Here is a 20,351-nt window from a genome sequence, read left to right on the forward strand (position 1 = left end):
GTTTCTACTATAGTCTGTTTTTAAACCAAATAATTCAAATTTCCCGCGCCGTAAAGCTTGTTTGTAATTGGTCCAACCTCAGCCAAGTTTGTTCCACTGTTATCAAATTTTGACACTAATGACATTTATGAAATTTTGACACTTCTGTCATTATATAGGTTAACTAAGTTATATCGGCGATTGATGATCAACGAAAAAAAGAAGATGTATTTGATGATATTTCTAGTGACTTTCTTGGGTGTGAATCTGTCTTTTTACTCCTCTTGGCTTAAAAACAAAGCTTAGCTACCAATCAATGATCGGTTATTAGAATATCCCGGTTATAGGAATACATACCTTTGTTTGGCACGAATACTATTCCAATAACTGGGTTCGACTGTATTCATAATAACATTGACTGTCTATTAATCTTGGATGAATTTTATGACAATTTCGTCATGACTTACCCATGAGCTCTCGTCAACCTTGCCAAAATGAGTCGTTTATTTTCGGGTGTCAGATCTGTAACGCCAGGAGTCTCTAGTCGCTGTCGGATCCAGTTGCACTGCTCCAAACTGTTGATGAACATGAATTCAACACCTATATGTCTGCAGTAGGTTAACTCTAGTCGTCTCAATATTTCTCTCAAAGGCAAGGATTTCTCTTTTCCACCGATAAATGTCGTTGATGGCAATTTAAATACTCGATCCATATCGGTTTCCTCTATAGCCAAAATAAGTTTGTTAAACCATGTTTAGAACAAAAACTGAAGTCAGTAAAAGCTTCTGATCATCTAAAGATTAATAGTTGGTCTCAAGTCGCCACAGAGGCAAAGAAAGTTTTCCACTCACAACAAGGTGCGAGTTGCGTTCAGTAATTGCTTCTTTCCGGTGCTTCTGGATTGCTTCTAGATTTCCGGTTTCAAAATTTTTAAGAAAGATATAAATCAATTGCTTATTTGTCGCAAAAAACAATAATGTGAAAGAAATATGAAGGAGCCAAAGCTCATAGACCTTGGTCCCACACTTAAAAAATTTATAACCTACCCCATGAGACTTTTTTTATTCAGTTATTCATGCAGAGTCGGACAACTTTTCTAATTTGGAAAACTTTCGAGAGGGGAACGTTTCGTAAATATTGAGGTTTCTAAACGTTGGTGCGCTCGACAACTGGAGTATCCTTAAAAATTTGTCGGACAATATTACCAGTAAATTGTAGGCATTTTTATCAAACAATCCTGCAAAAAAAATCATCGTTTATGAATTCATAGTGCCGACCCATACCAAAAAGAGTCATAAAATTTATACCCTCACAGCTGAATTTTGCAGGATTTTTTTATAAAAACATTTACAATTAACTGGTAATATTGTCCGAACAACCTTTTAAGGGTACTCCACTTGCGGGACGCACCAGAGTTTATAAAGCTCTATATTTACGAAACACCCCACTCCCGAATATTTCCCATATTAGAAAAAACTCTCGATTCTCATGAGAGCTAATAAATGTTTTTAAGTGTGGGCCTAAAAATTAATGGAGAACTTTTATTTTTCTAAAAATCGTTATTGGACTTTGTAAACGGCAAAACTACAACGACTTAATAAAAATGTAAAGATACTGAGTATATAGAGTACATTTTAAGTATGGAACCCCTCAATTATCTCATAAACGGCTTGCACGATTTTTATAGATTTTGGTGTGCAAGGGTCTTGTGATGCGGCTGATATTCTGGTGGTATTTACATTGTTGTCAGATCTTCCGGTTTTCTGGAAATCTAATTAACTTTCTTAATTTAAATGGGTCCCCCTGTATATTTATTGCCTTTTGAAGTACTGATTATTTTTCATGTAATGTTCCCTCTACCTAAATGCCATAATTTCGGATTAACTGCTACATTTACATTATATCCTATTCCACGAATATACGACCCTCTTGGATTATCACGACAACGAATATTTTGCTGTGTAAAATAAGAAGAATGAAAGTAAATTTTAAAATTACATTGCTGTTTATTGGAATAATTATTAGATCCATTTACTTTCGTACTTCCTATGTTGTACACTAAAATATTCGTTGTCGCGATAATCCAAGAGAGTCGTATATTCGTGTGACCCATATCTTCGCTGAAGTTTAAATGATATATTTAGATGAATAAATTCGTTTAATTTTAATAATCTTCAATACTTTATATCCTAATTATATCATAACAAGGTCTAGGTAATGTCAATAATTAAGTAAAACTTTACAAAAAAATTTTAATGTAGAAATTTCATTATTCGAATCTTTCAGACAACAATACAACAATTTGGTAGTCCCCCTCACTATAATAATAATATACGTTTATTTAAATCAATATTTTACAATAATTTACAATTTCTGTTTACTTACAGACCATAAACGTAAAAAAGTCTTAAGGGCATAAACATGCTTGTTGACTTAATCTATCTAATGTTTTTACAGATTTAGGTATATTATTTACAGTTTTTTTTATTTTTAGTTTGACAAATAATTTTTTTTTTGTTTGCAGAGTTCCTAATTTAATTTTTATTTTGAACGTTCTGTGATGTATCCCCAAAGGGATTTTTAAAATTAAATATACTTTTTATAAAGAATTTGAATTAATTTTTGCGATTTATGGTATACAGCCAACTAAAGGAAATTCTTTTTTCTTGTGGAGTTTTTAATATCTTTGTTTCTCTAGTTTGTATTTTTTTTTGAAAAAAAAGCAATAAAGTCATTATTATTATTATTATTATTATTATTATTATATTTATTAAATTTTTACAAAAATCCATTTTTTATTTTATCCAAGTAGTAACTAATTGTTGTGCACGTCGTTTCTGAGATAATGGAGTAGATCCATACATAAAAATTACTCTGTATAAACACTGATTCTTAAATTAACATACGACATTATAAGATTCTTTTTAATTATATTCATCTTTCAAGAAAAATCTTCGCAGTAACATTTATAGAAGAATAATCAAAAGCTTTTACATTTCTGTTTGAACATGTGGCGCACTCCACGAATTATATATCGTACTATACTTACCATAATTCTCATATTTTATTTTAATGTTGGTGAAAAGCTATGAAAAATCAACATAAAACCAATTTCGAAGAGAACAAACACCACGCAATAGCCCTTTTCAACACTTCTCATTTGTTTCGAGCTTCTGTCATAATATGACGACATATTATGTCGTATAATCCGTGTATACTATTAATATACGAAATACGACTTACGCTCGAAACAAACGAGGAGCGTTGAAAAGTCCTATACTTCAACCATGATACCTACCATTAACAATCGACGACCTACACAATACTTAATTTTTTCATCTGATAGGTCTCTGTTAATTTCACGAATATAAAGAGATCTAGAATGGCAACACTGTTGATATTTGCAGAATGTTACGCAGAAGCAATAACGAGAAGCATGGACCAACAATGTAATGATCTTAATATAATAAGTGGACAACATTTTTAAATATAGAAGCTTTCGACACAATTTAAGGATATTCAGTCAAACTAGGTGTGTTGAAGTCAAAATATATCATACTTTTTTCACGAAATCCAATATTTAGCTGCAATAGGGAACTTGCATACAATTTTAAATTAAAAAAAAAAATGTTATAAATCACAACAGAATAATTTAAAACATGTATCAAAGATAAAAAAGTTTTGTTTGGCTTTCGTTTGATCCCTAAAGACGATTAAAAATTCAAATTATTCCAGCCAGGCCAAAACGCGTCGTGACATCATCCGTTTATATGTTTACATTCTTCCAACAAAATAAACAGAATTTTTAAATTAGACGTTATAAACGTCAGTAGAAAATACAGATATGTGACGTTACAAGTGTTTTTGATCGTTTGAACTATTCATAGAAAACTTGTACTTTTACAAAATGGTTTTATTTTCCGTAGTAAACCTTCTTTCCTTTCCTTCAATAACTATATCAAACTCCAATGTCAACAAACTGGTATATATTATTACAATGACATACGATAAATGTTAACAAACTAAAGAAGAAGAAGAATATACCTAATTATAACCATAAACGGAACCATATAGTTAAACTGTGTGACGTCACGGGTCGTTTGAACTATTTTAAAAAACAGAAGACTTTAAATTTGTACTTCTAAGTTATTATGAGGTTTTGAAGCGTAAAATTTTGGAAATCTCATTTTTATACAAAACTGAACATTTTTGTGTAATAAAAAAATGTGCAAGTTCCCTATTGTCAAAATTATTTGCGCCGTTGTGTCCTGATTCCGGAAAATAAAATAAACGAAAAGAAATGTATAAAGAAATCAATGCGATTAGTAACAAAGGATGAGCAAGAAAAGTAAGGAGAAACAATGGAAAGAGAATTAAAAAAGATAAGAATAGAAGAAAGAACGGAGAACAACTGGGAAATTATAAAGCAAGGTAACGAATAAAGCAGATAAAGAATGTAATAAACAGGAGAATAAAAAGAAGGAATGGTTCGACATGAGTGCCAAAAAGGAAATAGAACAAAGAAGAATATTACGGATGGAAATGAACACGAAAGAAACAACAGAGATAAAGAATAGATATAGAGCAAATACAATTAGTAAAGAGGTTGCTGAGAGAAAAGAAGAGAAAACACGTAGAAAATAAGCTAAAAGAAACAGAAGAGAACTACAGAAATAAAAACCTGTATCAAGGTGCCAGAAATGAGAAAAGAGGATACCAACAAAAACCCATATTCGTTAAAAATAAAAAGGGGAATAATGTAAGTTGGGAAGCAGAAATAGTACAGATGGAAAAAGTATTTTGACGAATTAATAAAATGGCAGGAAAAAGTAAAACCAAAGAGAATGCACGAGAAACGGAAGCAGAAAAATGAACACTCAGAAGACATAGAGGAAAATTCACCCAGCAAAGGACAAATCGAAGAAATAAAACAAATTGAAAAACAACAAATGCGCTAGATAACTTAACAGCAGAGATGATGAAATATGGTGGAAAATTGCTAATGATTGGATATATACAAAATCATAAAGGAGATATGGATAAAACAACGAATATCAGAAGGTTGGAAGCAAGCAATTATTTGTCCATTACACAAAAAGGCGACAAAACAGAATGCAGTAATTACATAGGACTAGCATTACTAAATACCGTATATTTTTACCACAAATTTACAGATATTGAAACTCTAAAAATGCGCATTAATTTCATTAATTTTGTTGCTTTTTAAACAATAAATCATGAAATAAAAATATTTAAAATTTATTTTTAAATACATTTTAGTCCTCTACTGATAGTTCCTTATGACTTTTGATATAAAATAATTAGGGAAACAGACTAGAAGCTACAGTGCTGCCAAACTGTAACGGGTATTGAGTTTCGTGAAATGATCAATGTCACAAAGCAAAGAAAAAATTAAGTATTGTACATACACTACGTAAAACAAAAGGTTTTGTGTTGCATTTTTTTTTATAAAAAATTGTAAAAATTAATGAAAATACATCTAATATAAAGTTTATTGTGTGAAATAATAATGATGAAAGTATAAACTAAAAACATATCCAAAGTGGTAGCCAAAAAAGGTGTGTAATTTTTATTACACTTATTTTTAAAAATAAAAAAAAAATGTATTACATGTTATAGTAAAAACACAAAATACAATAATCGCATACATTTTTAGTGTATTTTAGTGTATATTCGAAAGGTTTAGAATAATTGTATGGAATTTTATGGTTCTAAATTTCGACTTAATATCAGTGTCAGAATCTTTCAAAAGTTTTAAGTCTTAGATTTTTGGGAGCTCTATCAGTTGGAGGGTATTATTTCTATATGAATTTCAAAAACATGCAAACGACCAGAATGTGCCCAATTGTAATGTAGAGACGAGCAATTTTAACAGATTTTTTTTTAAATTATGCTTTCCAAAAAGACGGGATTCGGACAAAAATACACTTGACTAACTGGGCAATCCTTACCGTAGGGATGTAGAGAAAATGCAAGCGGGTGCGAGGTAATACTGCATTTTGGTTGAATTGGGTTGATGTGGTAGGGCCCTTGCGAAATTCCAGAACAACGGGATATTATAAATAGAGGATATTAAAATAGAAATATGAATAGAAAATCAATAGAAATATGCTTTATTGTCATGGAAAATTGTACACTTTTATCGACAAAGCTTATCAAAAGTCAAGAAAACAAAACAATAACAATTCAATTTACTAAAATTACATAAATCGTCAATATAATTAAAAAAAATAATGAAGTAAAACATAAACATTCAATTGCAAAATTTAAAAATTTAAATAAATTGCAAATTGCATAGTCTACCTAGTAACTAATAAGTTTAAAAGTTAAGCTTTAAGTTTAAAAGTTAAATATTGGTTGTAGGCGGTTTTAAGTCGACAATTTAATAAATGTATTATACAAATTATGTTTGTCAGATGGCTTAGTGGGCTGAGGCACTCGATCGACAAATCTAGCGGAATTACGATCGAGGTCCGAGCCCCAGCCCGGTCATTTGAAAAATAAAAAGGCCAACGTCGTATTATAAAATTCTATATAGGATCTATGGCTTGGTTTCGAATAAGCTAGATGTCTGATCGGCCTATGGAGGAGCGGTACGGCAAGAGATAAGGGCTTGCGTCTTGGTGATACTCCTCCATAGATCCCTACCGGAAGGGCGTTGACGCCTAATGACGGTGTATATATGTTTTAGTATAAATAGTTTAGTATATGTAATTCTTAATTCATCGAAGTAAAAAGCGAAACTAAACAAAAATATCGGAGAGGACCACAAAAAATCAAGTGGTGGCTGCTAAAAGATGAGAAAGAAGGTCTATTCGGGAGAAGAATAGTAGAAAAAATATGTTGGAAGATGAAAGGAAGCCCTAACACAATTTGGAGAAAAATGGCCAGTAATATTAGAGAGACTGCTATTGAAATACTTGGGAAAACGTCAGGAAAAAAGTTTAAGGATAAAGAGACTTGGTGGTAGTCAAACGAAGTACAAGGAAAAATAAAAGAGAAGAGAAAATTATATAAAAGGTGACAAGAAACCAGATCCGACACAGATCTTCAAAACTATATGGTGGCGAAAAAGGAAGCGAAAGTAGCAGTAGCAAAAGCCAAAGCAGAAGCGTATTCAAACCTATACGATCAACTTGATACCACGGAAGGCGAAACGAAGATATATAAAATAGCCAAACAGAGAGCAAAGAAAGCAAAACATTTTAATCAGATTAGATGTATCCGAGATGAAAATAATAAAATACTAGTTCACGAAAGGGATGTCAAAAAGAGATGGAGAAAATACTTTGACAGCTTATTAAATGAAGAATTTGACAGACAGCCTGTGGAGTTAACGGAGACAGTAACAGCAATGGTTACCAGAATAACAAACGAGGAAGTGGCTCAAGCGCTTCAAAAAATAAAGAAAGGAAAAGCAGTCGGACCAGATGATATTCCTGGGGAAGTATGGAGAGCATTGGGAGAGACAGGAATAAGGTGGCTAGCAGGTATATTTAATAGAATTATGGAAGTTGGACAAATGCCAGACGAATGGAGAAGCAGTATATTAGTACCTGTCTACAAAAACAAGGGAGACATACAACAATGCACAAACTACAGGGCTATAAAACTACTTAGCCACACCATGAAAATATGGGAGAGAGTAATTGATAGACGGATACGTGAAGAAACCGAAATATCCGATAATCAATTTGGCTTTATGCAGGGCAGATCAACAACAGATGCAATTTTCATTGTAAGGCAATTGATGGAAAAATACAGGAATAAAGAGACCAACGCTCATATGGTATTCATCGATCTTGAGAAAGCATATGATAGAGTTCCTCGAGAGATTCTGTGGTGGGCACTCAATAAGAAAGGAGTCCCTGGTGAATATGTAAAGATTGTGAGGGATATGTATGAGGGAGTAACGACTAGTGTTAGGACAGGTGTGGGAGAGACTGATAAATTTCGTGTGAAAGTAGGATTGCACCAAGGCTCTGTGCTTAATCCGTATGTATTCTCATTAGTTTTGGACCAGATAACAGCGAAACTAAAGGGTAACATTCCATGGTGCTTAATGTATGCTGATGATGTCGTGTTAGTAGGAAATAGTGAAAGAGACTTAACAAAAACTGGAACAGTGGAGACAAGCTCTGGAGGAAAAAGGTTTAAAACTTAGTAGGACAAAAACAGAGTATTTGGAATGTTCATTTAAAGATGGAGTTACTACAAATAAAATGGTATCCTTGGATGGTGAAATGATTGTGAAAAGCAATAGTTTTAAGTACCTAGGATCGGTATTACAGAGTAATGGAGAAATAGATGGAGACGCATGCAGTAGAATCAGGGCTGGATGGATGAAGTGGAAAGAAGCGAGTGGTGTGTTGTGTGACAGAAAAATGCCAATGAAGCTGAAGGGAAAATTCTATAAAACAGCCATAAGACCGGCTATGATGTACGGCACTGAATGTTGGGCAGTGAAAAAGAAAGAGGAACAACGAATGCATGTGGCGGAAATGAGATTGCTTAGATGGATGAGTGGAGTGACAAAGAAGGAAATAATTAGAAATGAGTATATTAGGGAAAGTCTAGGTGTGGCACCAATTGATGCCAAAATGAGAGAGCATAGGTTAAGATGGTTTGGTCATGTTCAAAGTTGAGACGTTAATCACCCAATACGAAGAATAGCTGAAGTGCAGATTCCTGGAAGGAGTAGGAGAGGAAGACCAAAGAAGACTTGGGGGGAGACGATAAGGCAGAACATGTTGGTAAAGGGGATTGACATTGATATGACCCAAGATAGGAAAGCCGACCCCGCATAGGGATAAGGCAAAGAGAATGATGATGAGTTTAGTATAATTCTTAGTTCCCACAAAATTTTACAAAAAACAAAGTGGAAATAATTGATAATTTGAACTAAAAAACCAATATAGTTTAAACAAATGCAGTGCTCCTGGCCAATTTTAACTTCCCACATTATTTGTTGTATCGTATTGTGTCCTATGTGTTTTATTTTAATTTTGATGTAAATTTACTCATTTATTGATGAATTTAAAACACAATGTAGGCATACCCCCAAAATATATTTTATTACTATTCCTTTCTTTTATCTGATTCAATAGTATTAAAATTTCTTCACTGCTTATATCATTAAAACATAGTCTCAATTTACAATCAATTACTTTCAACTCCATTTTAATTCCTTTCTTTTCTTTTCTTTTCTTTTCTACTCTAATTCTCCACCCTTTAATTTGTATCTCAGTTTCATGTACCTACATTGTTGTCTATCAATTCACATTTATTACGGTTTTAATATATTATGACTGCTAATGTAATCTTTTTTACAATTTTTTAAGCTTTCCGACTTTTCATCCCTTATACGACCACTACTCCTCTCATTAGAACATCAACATCAAGGAGTATTGACCTTAACAATTTAGGTTACAGCTGCACGTCCACATCTAACATACATAATATTACATATCGACCCGTTTTGATCCAAACGTTGTCAGTCTTACACTAACACATACACTAATAAATAGAAGTCTTTTAATAAATATAAATAAAAATAAAAATCTTTTAATAAATAGAAATAAAAATCTTTAAAACACACTCACTTTAGTCTACTTCACAAACAAAAATAATAGGCACAGATTTGATGGTTGTCTTTCACCAACTATCTTTTCACCCTCAAGAATTCCTAAACTCCATAAACTTGTTTACCTTTGCAACATTCTCCGTCTATTCCACCATATCCCGTTAGCATAACTTAAGCAGAAATATCATGTTAATGAATACTGAGGTAGTAGCTCCTTGTAACCTAATCATTTAGTGACTTGTAACCGTTGACCTGAAGATGCTCTGCATACTTTAGAGAGCGAAACCGGTCGTCGGAAGTTACAATAAATGATTGAGAGTACGTCTGTCTTTTACTTCATTGAAAATGAACTCTCACATGCAACCCATTCAACATTAGTTTGGTATAAATAAATTAAAAACTGGCTGTAAATCTATTAAAATAAAAACTAAATAAATTAAGTGTTTAAAGTCATAAATAAATTAACGTAAAAACGTTTAAAAAAACAATATCATGAATTACGTTTTTTGCCCATTTCATTCATTTACCAGTAGTTCTAATACACCTATTACAACAGCGTCATTGATTTAATACAATACACAAGTCTCTTTACAACACTTTGGATACATTTTTAGGTGGCATTAACAAAAAATACTTTTAAACTCTATAAATAACTAATCTAAATGATATTTCTCTTATACTCTATCAACTTAAAAATATTTGTGAAGAATGGATTCAGCTTGAAACATTATTCTAGATTCTAGGTCTAACACGATTCAACTAAATAAGCAAGCGAATAAGAAAGCTCAAGGAAATAGCATTAGATTTGTAGCAGAACTAAAAGATTAGCGAAAATTAAAAAAAAAGTTAGAAGCAGTCAAGAGAGATGACTATCGACATCAATGCCGATGTTTTTACTATAATACATACATGTTTGTTTGTATAATTATATATAATTCAATAGCACAAGAAGTAAACAGATGTTGAATACAGAGCGGAATATACAGGTCGTTGTAAAATTTGATATACGTGAATATTGTCAAATCTGCTAAACTGTCGCAAACATATTAGTTTTTTTGAAAGATTTCTCCCCCTAACTAAAGTTCATAATAGGTCTACATCAAAAAATATCTACAAGTGTACAGGAATATCTGAAAACTCGAAGGTCTCTCAGGTAGCAAATCAAGGAGAGGGGACTTCAGTGAACGCGTTGGTGCAAAGAATAAACATCCATTTAAAGTGCATTGTGCAAGTTTTGCGACATTGCCAGATAAAATCGTCAGTTGTTTATTTAGAGTACATTTAATAGTTTTTAATAAACATGAGTATTATAAGTGCCGTGAAAAATAGGACACTAAGTGTACAATCTTGTGGAATTATACACAATGTTTTAATTTACGCAGGAGGAAATTTTACTGTGAAACAGGTAACAAATAAAAAACAGTAAAACCTTTGAAACCCGATTGATCTGACAACGTCGCTTAACCAAAGTTATCGATCGGTCTGACCTTGGCGGTTTCAGATATATCTGTTGACCTGTAAGAAAGATCTGAAATTGGTTTCATGTGGCATCTCTAATTTAAATATATTATGTTTATATGGGACTAAGCCACAATTGATTGTCGCTCCGTTTTCCACTCCGGAAATCGTTTTCACAAAAAATTATTTTAAAAATTCTGGGAAAATATTTAACCAATGAGCTGTTTTTGTTAGTAGGTGATGTTTTTCAAAATTTTAAAAAACCTTATGGCAAAAAAGGGTTGAATATCATAGCTGGTATCCAACAATCCAGCAATTTTTAAAGCCTCAGTCCTTGAAATAATATATCTCTTTGGGTCAGCATTACTGGCGAATGCTACAAACCCAAAACCAACAAAAAGTTGTTCTACGTATTGATCATTTAGTTAAAAAAAACTGTTAAAACAATACGTTGCCTATATTTTTTCTATATCTGTTTTGTCGATATGTTAAGCACTCTAAGGCCGTCCGCACATGGGTCGATCGAAGACATATCTCGAAGTTCGCGCGTCTTGCTCGTCTTGTACGAACCCTGCGACACAAGCGATTGCCTTCCGCACACTAGTCGATTCTGTTTTTATAAATTAACGCATTTTTTATATACTAACCAAAACGACTATTTCGATCTGTGAAAAGTACGGTATTATTACATTTTTATACAGTTGCATTATACAGTTGAGGGTACTTTCTACTTCCTCAACGAATTTTATCATAAACACCTAGAAACAGAAGTTCAATGTTTTCAGAATTTTACATTACAAACAATATATTTCCACAAAGCTAATAGTACTACAATCAACGAACATAACATTCACCGATCTTTAAAAAGACTACAATTTAATTTAGGGCAAAAATCAACAAAAACGAAGCAAACAAATAAAATAATGACTGGAAAAGTGCGTCTCACTCGAACTTTCTCGTGCGCTTCAGATCACACGGAACGAGAGTCGTACAAGACGAGAAGATTTGCAATCCTAAACGAGCTCAGTGCCACAAGAAGGAACTTGAGTGACGGAGAGAGATCTACGCGATTGAAATCGAGTCGATTACTTCGAGCGTAGCTCCATGTGCGGACGGCCTAAGAGGGAGCTTAACGAATACTGAAGTATCTTTCTTTGAGAAATTGAGAATATTTAATTCAACTTCAGGGAAAAATATATTTTCCAAATGATATACCTACAAATGTATATAAAATTTTGCAACAGCCTGTATTCTTCTAATACTAATTTTAATTGCAATTATAATAAAAAACTTGAAACTTTACCATTAATTACCTTTATATGCTGCGAACCCATTTGTGATAAGAAATTCAAAAGAAGGTTTACATGTAACACACAAATTTGTATTTTTTAATAAGCTCTCCGATATTATTTTAATTTTTCAAAATAATCTCCCTCCTCCCCTAGACCGGGGAAGATGTTTATTACATGAACACGGTCTTTAATGTATGAGGGTCATTCGTAAAAAAATGTTCGTTATACTTGTTCGAATAATTATTCGAACATGAAAAATAGTTTGAAATATTTTTAATTCTAACTCCATTTTTGAATGCAACACTGTCAACAGTGCCAATATGTATAAAGGACAATTTAGTGTTATGTGTGTGTGCCTCAAAAGACATATGTTTCTCAAAAGACTTTCTCTTCGAGACATCAAGTGCCACCCCCGATTCCCTCTTGGCACATAGGTCAGTGTGTTCTTAACCAAGATTCGAGCAACAACCCTGTTGCCACATTCTCTCAAAAGTGAAAAATTGCGAGTTTAGTCGATCTCAGAGCAACACCCCGTTTTGCTCGTAGCGTTCAAAGTGTGAGCAAGTAGTTGCACTGAAAAAGATTGCGCCTTAGTTTGAGCAGCAATCGAGCAGCTTTTTTTGTGCGAACAAGTGTTCCAGTTTGCATCACCTGTGATAGCAATTATTTTGCTACTATAACCAACTGCAACGTTGCCGTACTTCCACAGCCAGGAATTTGGTACCAGCGGATGTGTTCATAGACAGTATAGTGCGCACACACAGACATTTCAAAAGACTCATACTAGTAAGTAATATAGTAGTATATAGTAGTTTTGTTTTTCTCTCTGAATGCTCATTTGTTTTGATTCATTTGTTTATATGTATTATTTTGTTTTCCCTCCATTTCTTAGTTTGTTATTTTTCAGTTTTGTGTTTCTGTACAATAAATTATTTAGTATCCTTCGTACAAACTCTTTTGCACCATAGTTCTAGAAACCCTCTCACCTTTGATTGCAGGTACAGGTAGATAATCTCACACTTAATTTAGAACCAGCATCTATAGTAACTACAGTCTCTCTCTCTTTGTCTAGGACGTCCTATATGAACGTCCTATTGTCATGTTGCGATAGTATTATCTCAACAACACTGTTGAGAAAGAGTGCGACGTACTGGGAGAAATCTGGCAACACTGCCTTACACATCAATTCTCCCTCACTCTTACCCCACCACTTTCACTTTCACCTCGCTGCATTGCTCAGTGTCGGGCTAGCAGCCTCCGAAGTTGGAGGTTCAGGTCACTTTTACCAACAATGTGAAATTCATGCTGTGATACGTTTTTTAAATGCAAAATGGATTTCATCTATTGACATTTATCGTCAGGTAATCTAAGTTTATGGGTAAAACTGCATATACAGGGTGTTTCATTAATAATTGTCCATATAGTAACTAGAGAAACCTTAGCACAAAATATGAAGGTTTAACCTAAAACACTTGAATAAAATATTCTCCTTAGCGAGATACAGAGTGTTTAATTACAAATATCCTAAAATGATTTTAACCCATTGTTTTAACACCTTCCTATATTTTTTGTTCAAACTTGACAAAAAGTTTACACATATTAGAATACTTTAACTGGTGTTAAAAGAGAGTTTTCCGCTGTTACCAGAGGCGTGCGGTAGGGATATATACTTCATTTTTCTCCCTTTTTCCTACCCAAAATCTACGCCACTGTCGTAATAATAATTTCAGTATGTTTTTTTGATTCTTCGTTACTTTATACGTAAATATTATCCTTTTGCCTCAATGCGATAGAGTGAGTAGTTTTCAAGTTATTTGCGTTTAAATGCGTTTAAATTAAAACATGCATAATCTTATTGAATCCATTACCTTTAAATGCAAATAATTTAAAAACTACTCACTCTATCGCATTGATACAAGAAAATATTTACGTAAAAAGTAACGAAGAATAAAAAAAAACATGCATTATTACGACAGTGGCGTAGATTTTGGATGGGGGCAAGGGGGAAAAATAAAAAAATGGGCTAAAATCATTTTAGGATATTTGTAATTAAACACTCTGTATCTCAGTAAGGAGGAATATTTTATTTAAGTGTTTTAGGTTAAATCTTAATATTCTGTGCTAAGGTTTCTCCAGTTACAATATGGACAATTATTAATGAAACACCCTGTACGTTTGACATGTTCATAAAATGGTGTAGCGAATTCAGTGAAACCCGAACGAAAATTCACGATGAATCTGAAACCTTCCGGTCGATTAAATTCAGCAAGCGTCTGAATGTCCACATCTCAAATACATGGGTTATTTGACATTACATCACGTTATGTTCAAGTATCAGTTCCAGATAATAATGTGGAAAAAACTTTCCTTAACGGTAATGAAGAGTCTTATGTCATTCTTGATCTCTTGTCTGAGGTTCCAACGGTCGCTTACATCAATGTCAAAATACTTGTAAATTGATACTCGCTATATACAGGGTGTTTGGTAAAGAATGGACCATAGCTTAACCTTAGATTTCTGAGGTTAGAATAGGTCGATTTAAGCTAACTTACCTTAGTAAAGTTGATAATAACCGAAATACAGGGTGTCAAAGTTAAACTTGAAAATCAACTTGAAATCACAATAATTGTGCCAGTTCTCATATTTGTCATTGCATCGCAAATTCCAATTTTGCGATACATTTTTGAAAATTTTTATGGTTTAAGTCAGTGGTTCCCAAGCTTTTATGTCTGGCGACCCACCTTCTGTTGTTTTTTCGTATTCGCGACCCATCCCACACCCATAATAATACGCATATGTACGTTATTCAGACACTGTAAGAGCCACGCCGCGACCCACCTGAAATCTGCCCGCGACCCACTAGTGGGTCGCGACCCACCGGTTGGGAAACGCTGGTTTAAGTTATTTTTTCTACAACCGTGTTAAAAATGCAATTTTTGGCACTCCATAGGAGCGTTAAAAATGCTACTTTAAAGCACTAGTACTTTAAAATTTTTAAGGCACTGCAGTTAAAAGTGAATTGTCAAATTGTGAAACGTCAAAATATTTATATTTCATTTATTAACATTAATATTAATAGTACAACTTGCGCAATTTGAAAAAGGTGGTTTAAAAAGTTTTTTAAAATTTAATTTAAACTGTATTATTGCATTTTTAACACGTTTGTAGAAAAAAAACTATTAAAATTTGTTAGAATATACAACAATAAAAGTAAGATGTTATTCTATAGTTGTTATGATTTACGTATTGACAGTATAAGCAGTTTTGATGTAATGTCAAGAAAAATATAAAAATGGAATGTCAGTCAAGTTCAAGTAAAAGTTAGATATTGTCCTGTAATTGAGAATGAATAAATTATAATTGTTGATATATAAGACGTTTGTAGAAAAAATACTGTATGATATACCTGTTAAAAAGTACATTTTTTTAGGCACTCAAGTGAATTGCAGAATTCGCTTCACTCATTCTGCAAACTTTCACTTAAAATTGTACTTTTAACACTTATATCATAAATAACTATTTCGGGCGTAACTACAATGATATTATGCAAAAAATTATGTTGCCTCGCAGATTTAAAATGCGTTTATCTCGAAAACGGTTGAGTTTAGTGACATGAATGTTCTGACCTTTTTTAAGTAAAAATATTAAGATAATAAAAGTTTTGATACAAAAAGTATGTAGAGTGGGTAATAAAAAAATTGAACCTATTAAATGAGCGCTGAAAGGTGTATGTGGAGCCCTCTGGGTAATACATTATTTTTAGTGGCGAATTTAGATTTCTCGTCCCAAAACAATCCCTCTTATTTACCATATTTCATGTTGTTATCCCATGCCTGTCAGGAAATCTTCAAGAATAAATAAAATAAAAGTTTAACTTTGACACCACGTATTTCGGTTATTATCAACTTTCGTACTAAGGTAAGTTAGCTTAAATCGACCTATTTTAACCCCAGCAATCTAAGGTTAAGCTATGGCCCATTCTTTACCAAACATCCTGTATAGTCGCATTCATAGATTCTTCCGCGTAAGATTTTCAGCATAAAAGACAAATAGGACTGACGAAAAGATGCAGCCCTGTCTTGCTCCATGTTATCTTTAGACATAATTCATCATCATCAGTTGGCGCTACTACAGCTTTTCCTGAGCCTTCGCGTGCCTCAAAACATTCTTTCATCCTTTCCCGTGAGTGTCTGTCTTCTCTATCCCTTACTCCAATTTCTCTTAAATCTCCCTGCACATTGTCCAGATATCTAAGGTTAGGTAGTCCCATCTTCTTTCGCCCGGCCTATTTAGCATAATTATTTTAATAGGATCACTTTTATCCAGCCGCATAACGTGGCCCACCCATCTTAGCCAGTTTATTTCGAAGGTGTTCTGCATCACCAAAAAGTCTACAGAGTTCGAAATATTTATATCGCCTTCTCCACATACCGTAACCGTTAACTCCACCATATACGGTCCTCAATAATTTTCTTTCAAAGATTTGTAGTAACTCTTGATCTCGAGTCGTCATTGCCCAGCAACAGAATTACTCTGTTTTCAGATTTCATTTTAGCGTTGGTATGTTATTTTAACGATGTTATCGTTTTTCTAATTTTTATGTACAAAAAGATTTAAGTACAATTTATGAATGGCTGTAATTTAAGCAATTAACTTATTGTCTCCTCAAAATTGCTGGTAATTTATTTGAAACAAGTTATTGTCAACAAAAACAAGGTAATCCTAAAAACAAACCCAGTCAGTAAGACGATAAACATGATACTGTATTAATAGATTTCAACTGTACTAGTTTCTATTAAACCAAAAAATCTTTTTATAATAATTATTGTATATTTTACCGGAGTGTATTTTTTAATGGGTATTGTTGATTTTTTTCATTGACATACTAGTAGATATAAAACTACCTTGTAGTCTTTTTGGAAGATCTTGATTATTTTCTTCCTTATTGCCTTCATTCTCTTGCCAATTTTGCCTTTATTCTGTGTTTCTTCATTTTTTTAGCAATAAGAAAACGAATGTACTCAAAAAGAAATGTACCTACAGCTGAGATGAGTTTATATTTTTTGGCTCTTCTCATGGACAAAAGATGTTTTCTAAATCTCGTACTAATATTTCATAAATATTTTTACTAGTACATAGGTATGTTTCAATAATTAAAAACTCTTATCTTTCTTTTTTCTTTCACCATGTGTTAGTTTATTCTTTATATACACTAAGCAGCAAAATTAACGCGACACCTTAAAAGTGGAACATTTTTGATGTTTCAAATTTCCTAAAGCTCTTGTCCGATTTGAGTGATCTTTTTAACTTGTTATAGCCTTATTCTTTAACAATATCCCTGTAATAATATTGTTGCTAGACAGGTAAGTTGTCATTGTATACCGGGTGTACCAACAATACTGTGTTTTTTTCTAAAAGTTCGGAACACCCTGTGGAATATTCTAACATTGATTAAATGTTGAAATTAAAACTCAATTGCAGCCATAGGCTTTCTTAACATTTTGTTTTTTGATTTACCCGCCTATGTTCGATAATAAAAGAGATATGTACTTTCATATTACAAATGAGGTTTGCTATTTGGTCTTAAACAATGTCATTCCAAATCTCGAGAGCTATTGTTTCTACCTCTTGTAAGGTTCTAGGAGGTGGTAAACGCTGTCGTAGTCTTCAGCCAATTATGTCCTACAAATGTTCGATTGGGTTAAGATCTGGACTATGCGGTGGCCAAGTCAATAGTCCGAAAATGTACCTGATATTCGGTTACAGTTCGTGCAACATGAGCTCTTGCATTATCGTGCATTAGCAAAAAATGTTACCAATACCATCGCGGGTCAAATTCCTTGTAGCGCGTTCCATTTCCACCAAACAATAAAAAAAATTACGGACTTAATTGAAACTTTAAATAATAAATCTACTAATTTTCACAACAAATCAGACAATTTTTGATTATTAACAATTTGACATTTATCAATATACCATCACAGTCTACTGTAAGCTTGGTTATTAAACTATGCAGAAAATGAGGATTTATCGAAGAAAAACATGGTTTTTTTCTGTTAAGTCGGCCTTTTTTTAGATCATAGGTAATCATTTGTATAAAGTACAATTATTGTCCAAAATAAAAGTTTCATTCATAAAATGTGTGTTACTTATAAACCTGCCACCCATAGGCATAACATTCCACTTTTTGCTTTTCCTATAAAACCGTCAGAATTCCTTATCCTTGGTCATTGTTAGGATGTGACAAAAAGAAAGAATGTTACATCATAAAGAAAAAGAAACAAAAACAGTATAGCTTACTTTGCATAAGTTGCTGGACCTGTCTTCTCAACTCTTCGCTGTACGTTCTCGACTGATTGCCTGATTAGGGTTAAAACAATAAGCAAAAAGAACACAAAACAGAATAAACAACAAAAATAAATTAGAAAAGAAATAAAACAATTATAACGCGTCTTTAAAACAAAAAGAACATGGCTGTCAGGTATTAGATACTTTTTCCTTTGGTTTTTCCAGTTGTTTTATTTGAAATTTCTAAATAATAACAAACCCTATATAGCTAAGACGAAACAATGACCAGATTTCATCATCATACGTCATCGATTTCAATTAGTATTGTTGTCAAATCGTGAGAAAATCATAAAATTCAAAGAAAATAAACACGAGGGCAACATTTTATGGAAATTAGAAAAAGTAACCATTTTAAAAGTATTTCTGGAGAAGATAAATGCGTGTTTCAATGATTGTAGATATTACAAAACAAAAAAAAATAGTTCTTTCGTGAGAAACAGAAAATATACTAAAATCCTCTAAATTCGCGGTATACAAAACAAACAAAATATACTAAAATCCTCTAAAATAAGTTCACTGATCATGTTTCTATTCCCTTTTCTCTAAGGTGCATGATAATTTGGATTTCTGATCCTGCTCAGTTTAATGTTCTTTGTAATATGCGTCTTTTAAATGTTTGATCTTTATCTGGATAAGCATCATCATGAATTGGTACAATGTTGGTCACGTAATTATTTAATTCTGCAGTTACTATTATGTATACCTACCCTATTCCAGTAAGGTATGTCCTATACAGTGTTGCCAGAGTAATATAATACGCTGTCGTTCTTCAAACAAATTGCTGATCCTGGTCATCCCATTTCACTGATTTTTAGAATATCTATTTTCATTATTTTCTTGCAATGCTAAGTTTTTCATATGCGAACAGGCTTATGACATTTCAAGAACAGATCCTCAAATTAGTTTCGCATGTTTATAGCATGGAAGGCCTTGTGGTAAGGCGTTTCTCCTCTCCTGAATAGTAATGATTTGTAGTTGGGGTGTTTCTGTCATTTTTTACCATTGTATCAACCATTTATTGTAGTTCCTTTCAAGATATTCTGCTGCTAGAGCCATATCATTATTATACGTGGGTATACCATTTACTTTTATTGCATTATTAATAATTGTTCCCTAGTCCGTCGAATATTTATATTGTAAAATTGCGTACCAAAAAGATTAAAATTAGGTTAACAATTTACAAGTAACAATGTTAGGAATAAGGATTTATTTTAGAATTTTTAGTAAGTAAACAGATTTAATGAACTGATGGGAAGTTACTAGGGTTTTGAATAGTTTATTTAAGAGATTACAAATTAAAAATAAAAAACATGCACATTGAAATGTTTTTATATCATGCAGAATTAGAACATCTTTTAGAAATTTCATTCAATTCTTTTGGATCTTAGATTTCCACTGCATATATTTATAGGTATTTGTGTTTGAGATCATGGCATAAGACAAAAATCACGGTTTTATTATTCCTAGCTGTAGGTAATTGATAGTGATTTTTAAAATTGTTTTGTGTTTTTACACTAGCATAAACGCAAATAAAGTAAAACAAGATACGACCCACTTAGAAGTCATTATGAACAACCATGGATGCAACACTATAATGATCTGTGGTATAATGCTACCAGCGAAAAGAGTACTTTGAAGAACAAACTCAATATGGAATTGATACAATGCAA

The 20,351-nt window shown here is 32.6% G+C and overlaps 1 protein-coding gene across 6 annotated transcripts in view; it reads right to left on the reverse strand.

The window, feature by feature from the left end:
- The window catches only part of LOC114347695 (2-oxoglutarate dehydrogenase complex component E1), a 114,265-nt gene that overhangs the window by 33,304 nt on the left and 60,610 nt on the right, over window positions 1–20,351 (reverse strand). For 4 of the 6 annotated variants that reach the window (XM_028298409.2, XM_028298389.2, XM_028298403.2 and 1 more), the window contains exon 5: window positions 447–702. In XM_028298409.2, the coding sequence (XP_028154210.1) occupies window positions 447–702 (256 nt within the window). Of the gene's footprint in view, window positions 1–446; window positions 703–18,633; window positions 18,694–20,351 lie in introns of all 6 variants that reach the window. The other 2 variants (XM_028298397.2, XM_050659188.1) reach the window with 1 other exon arrangement.

The sequence above is a fragment of the Diabrotica virgifera genome, chromosome 1 (assembly GCF_917563875.1).
Source record: "Diabrotica virgifera virgifera chromosome 1, PGI_DIABVI_V3a".
In the NCBI taxonomy this organism is placed as follows: Eukaryota; Metazoa; Arthropoda; class Insecta; order Coleoptera; family Chrysomelidae; genus Diabrotica; species Diabrotica virgifera.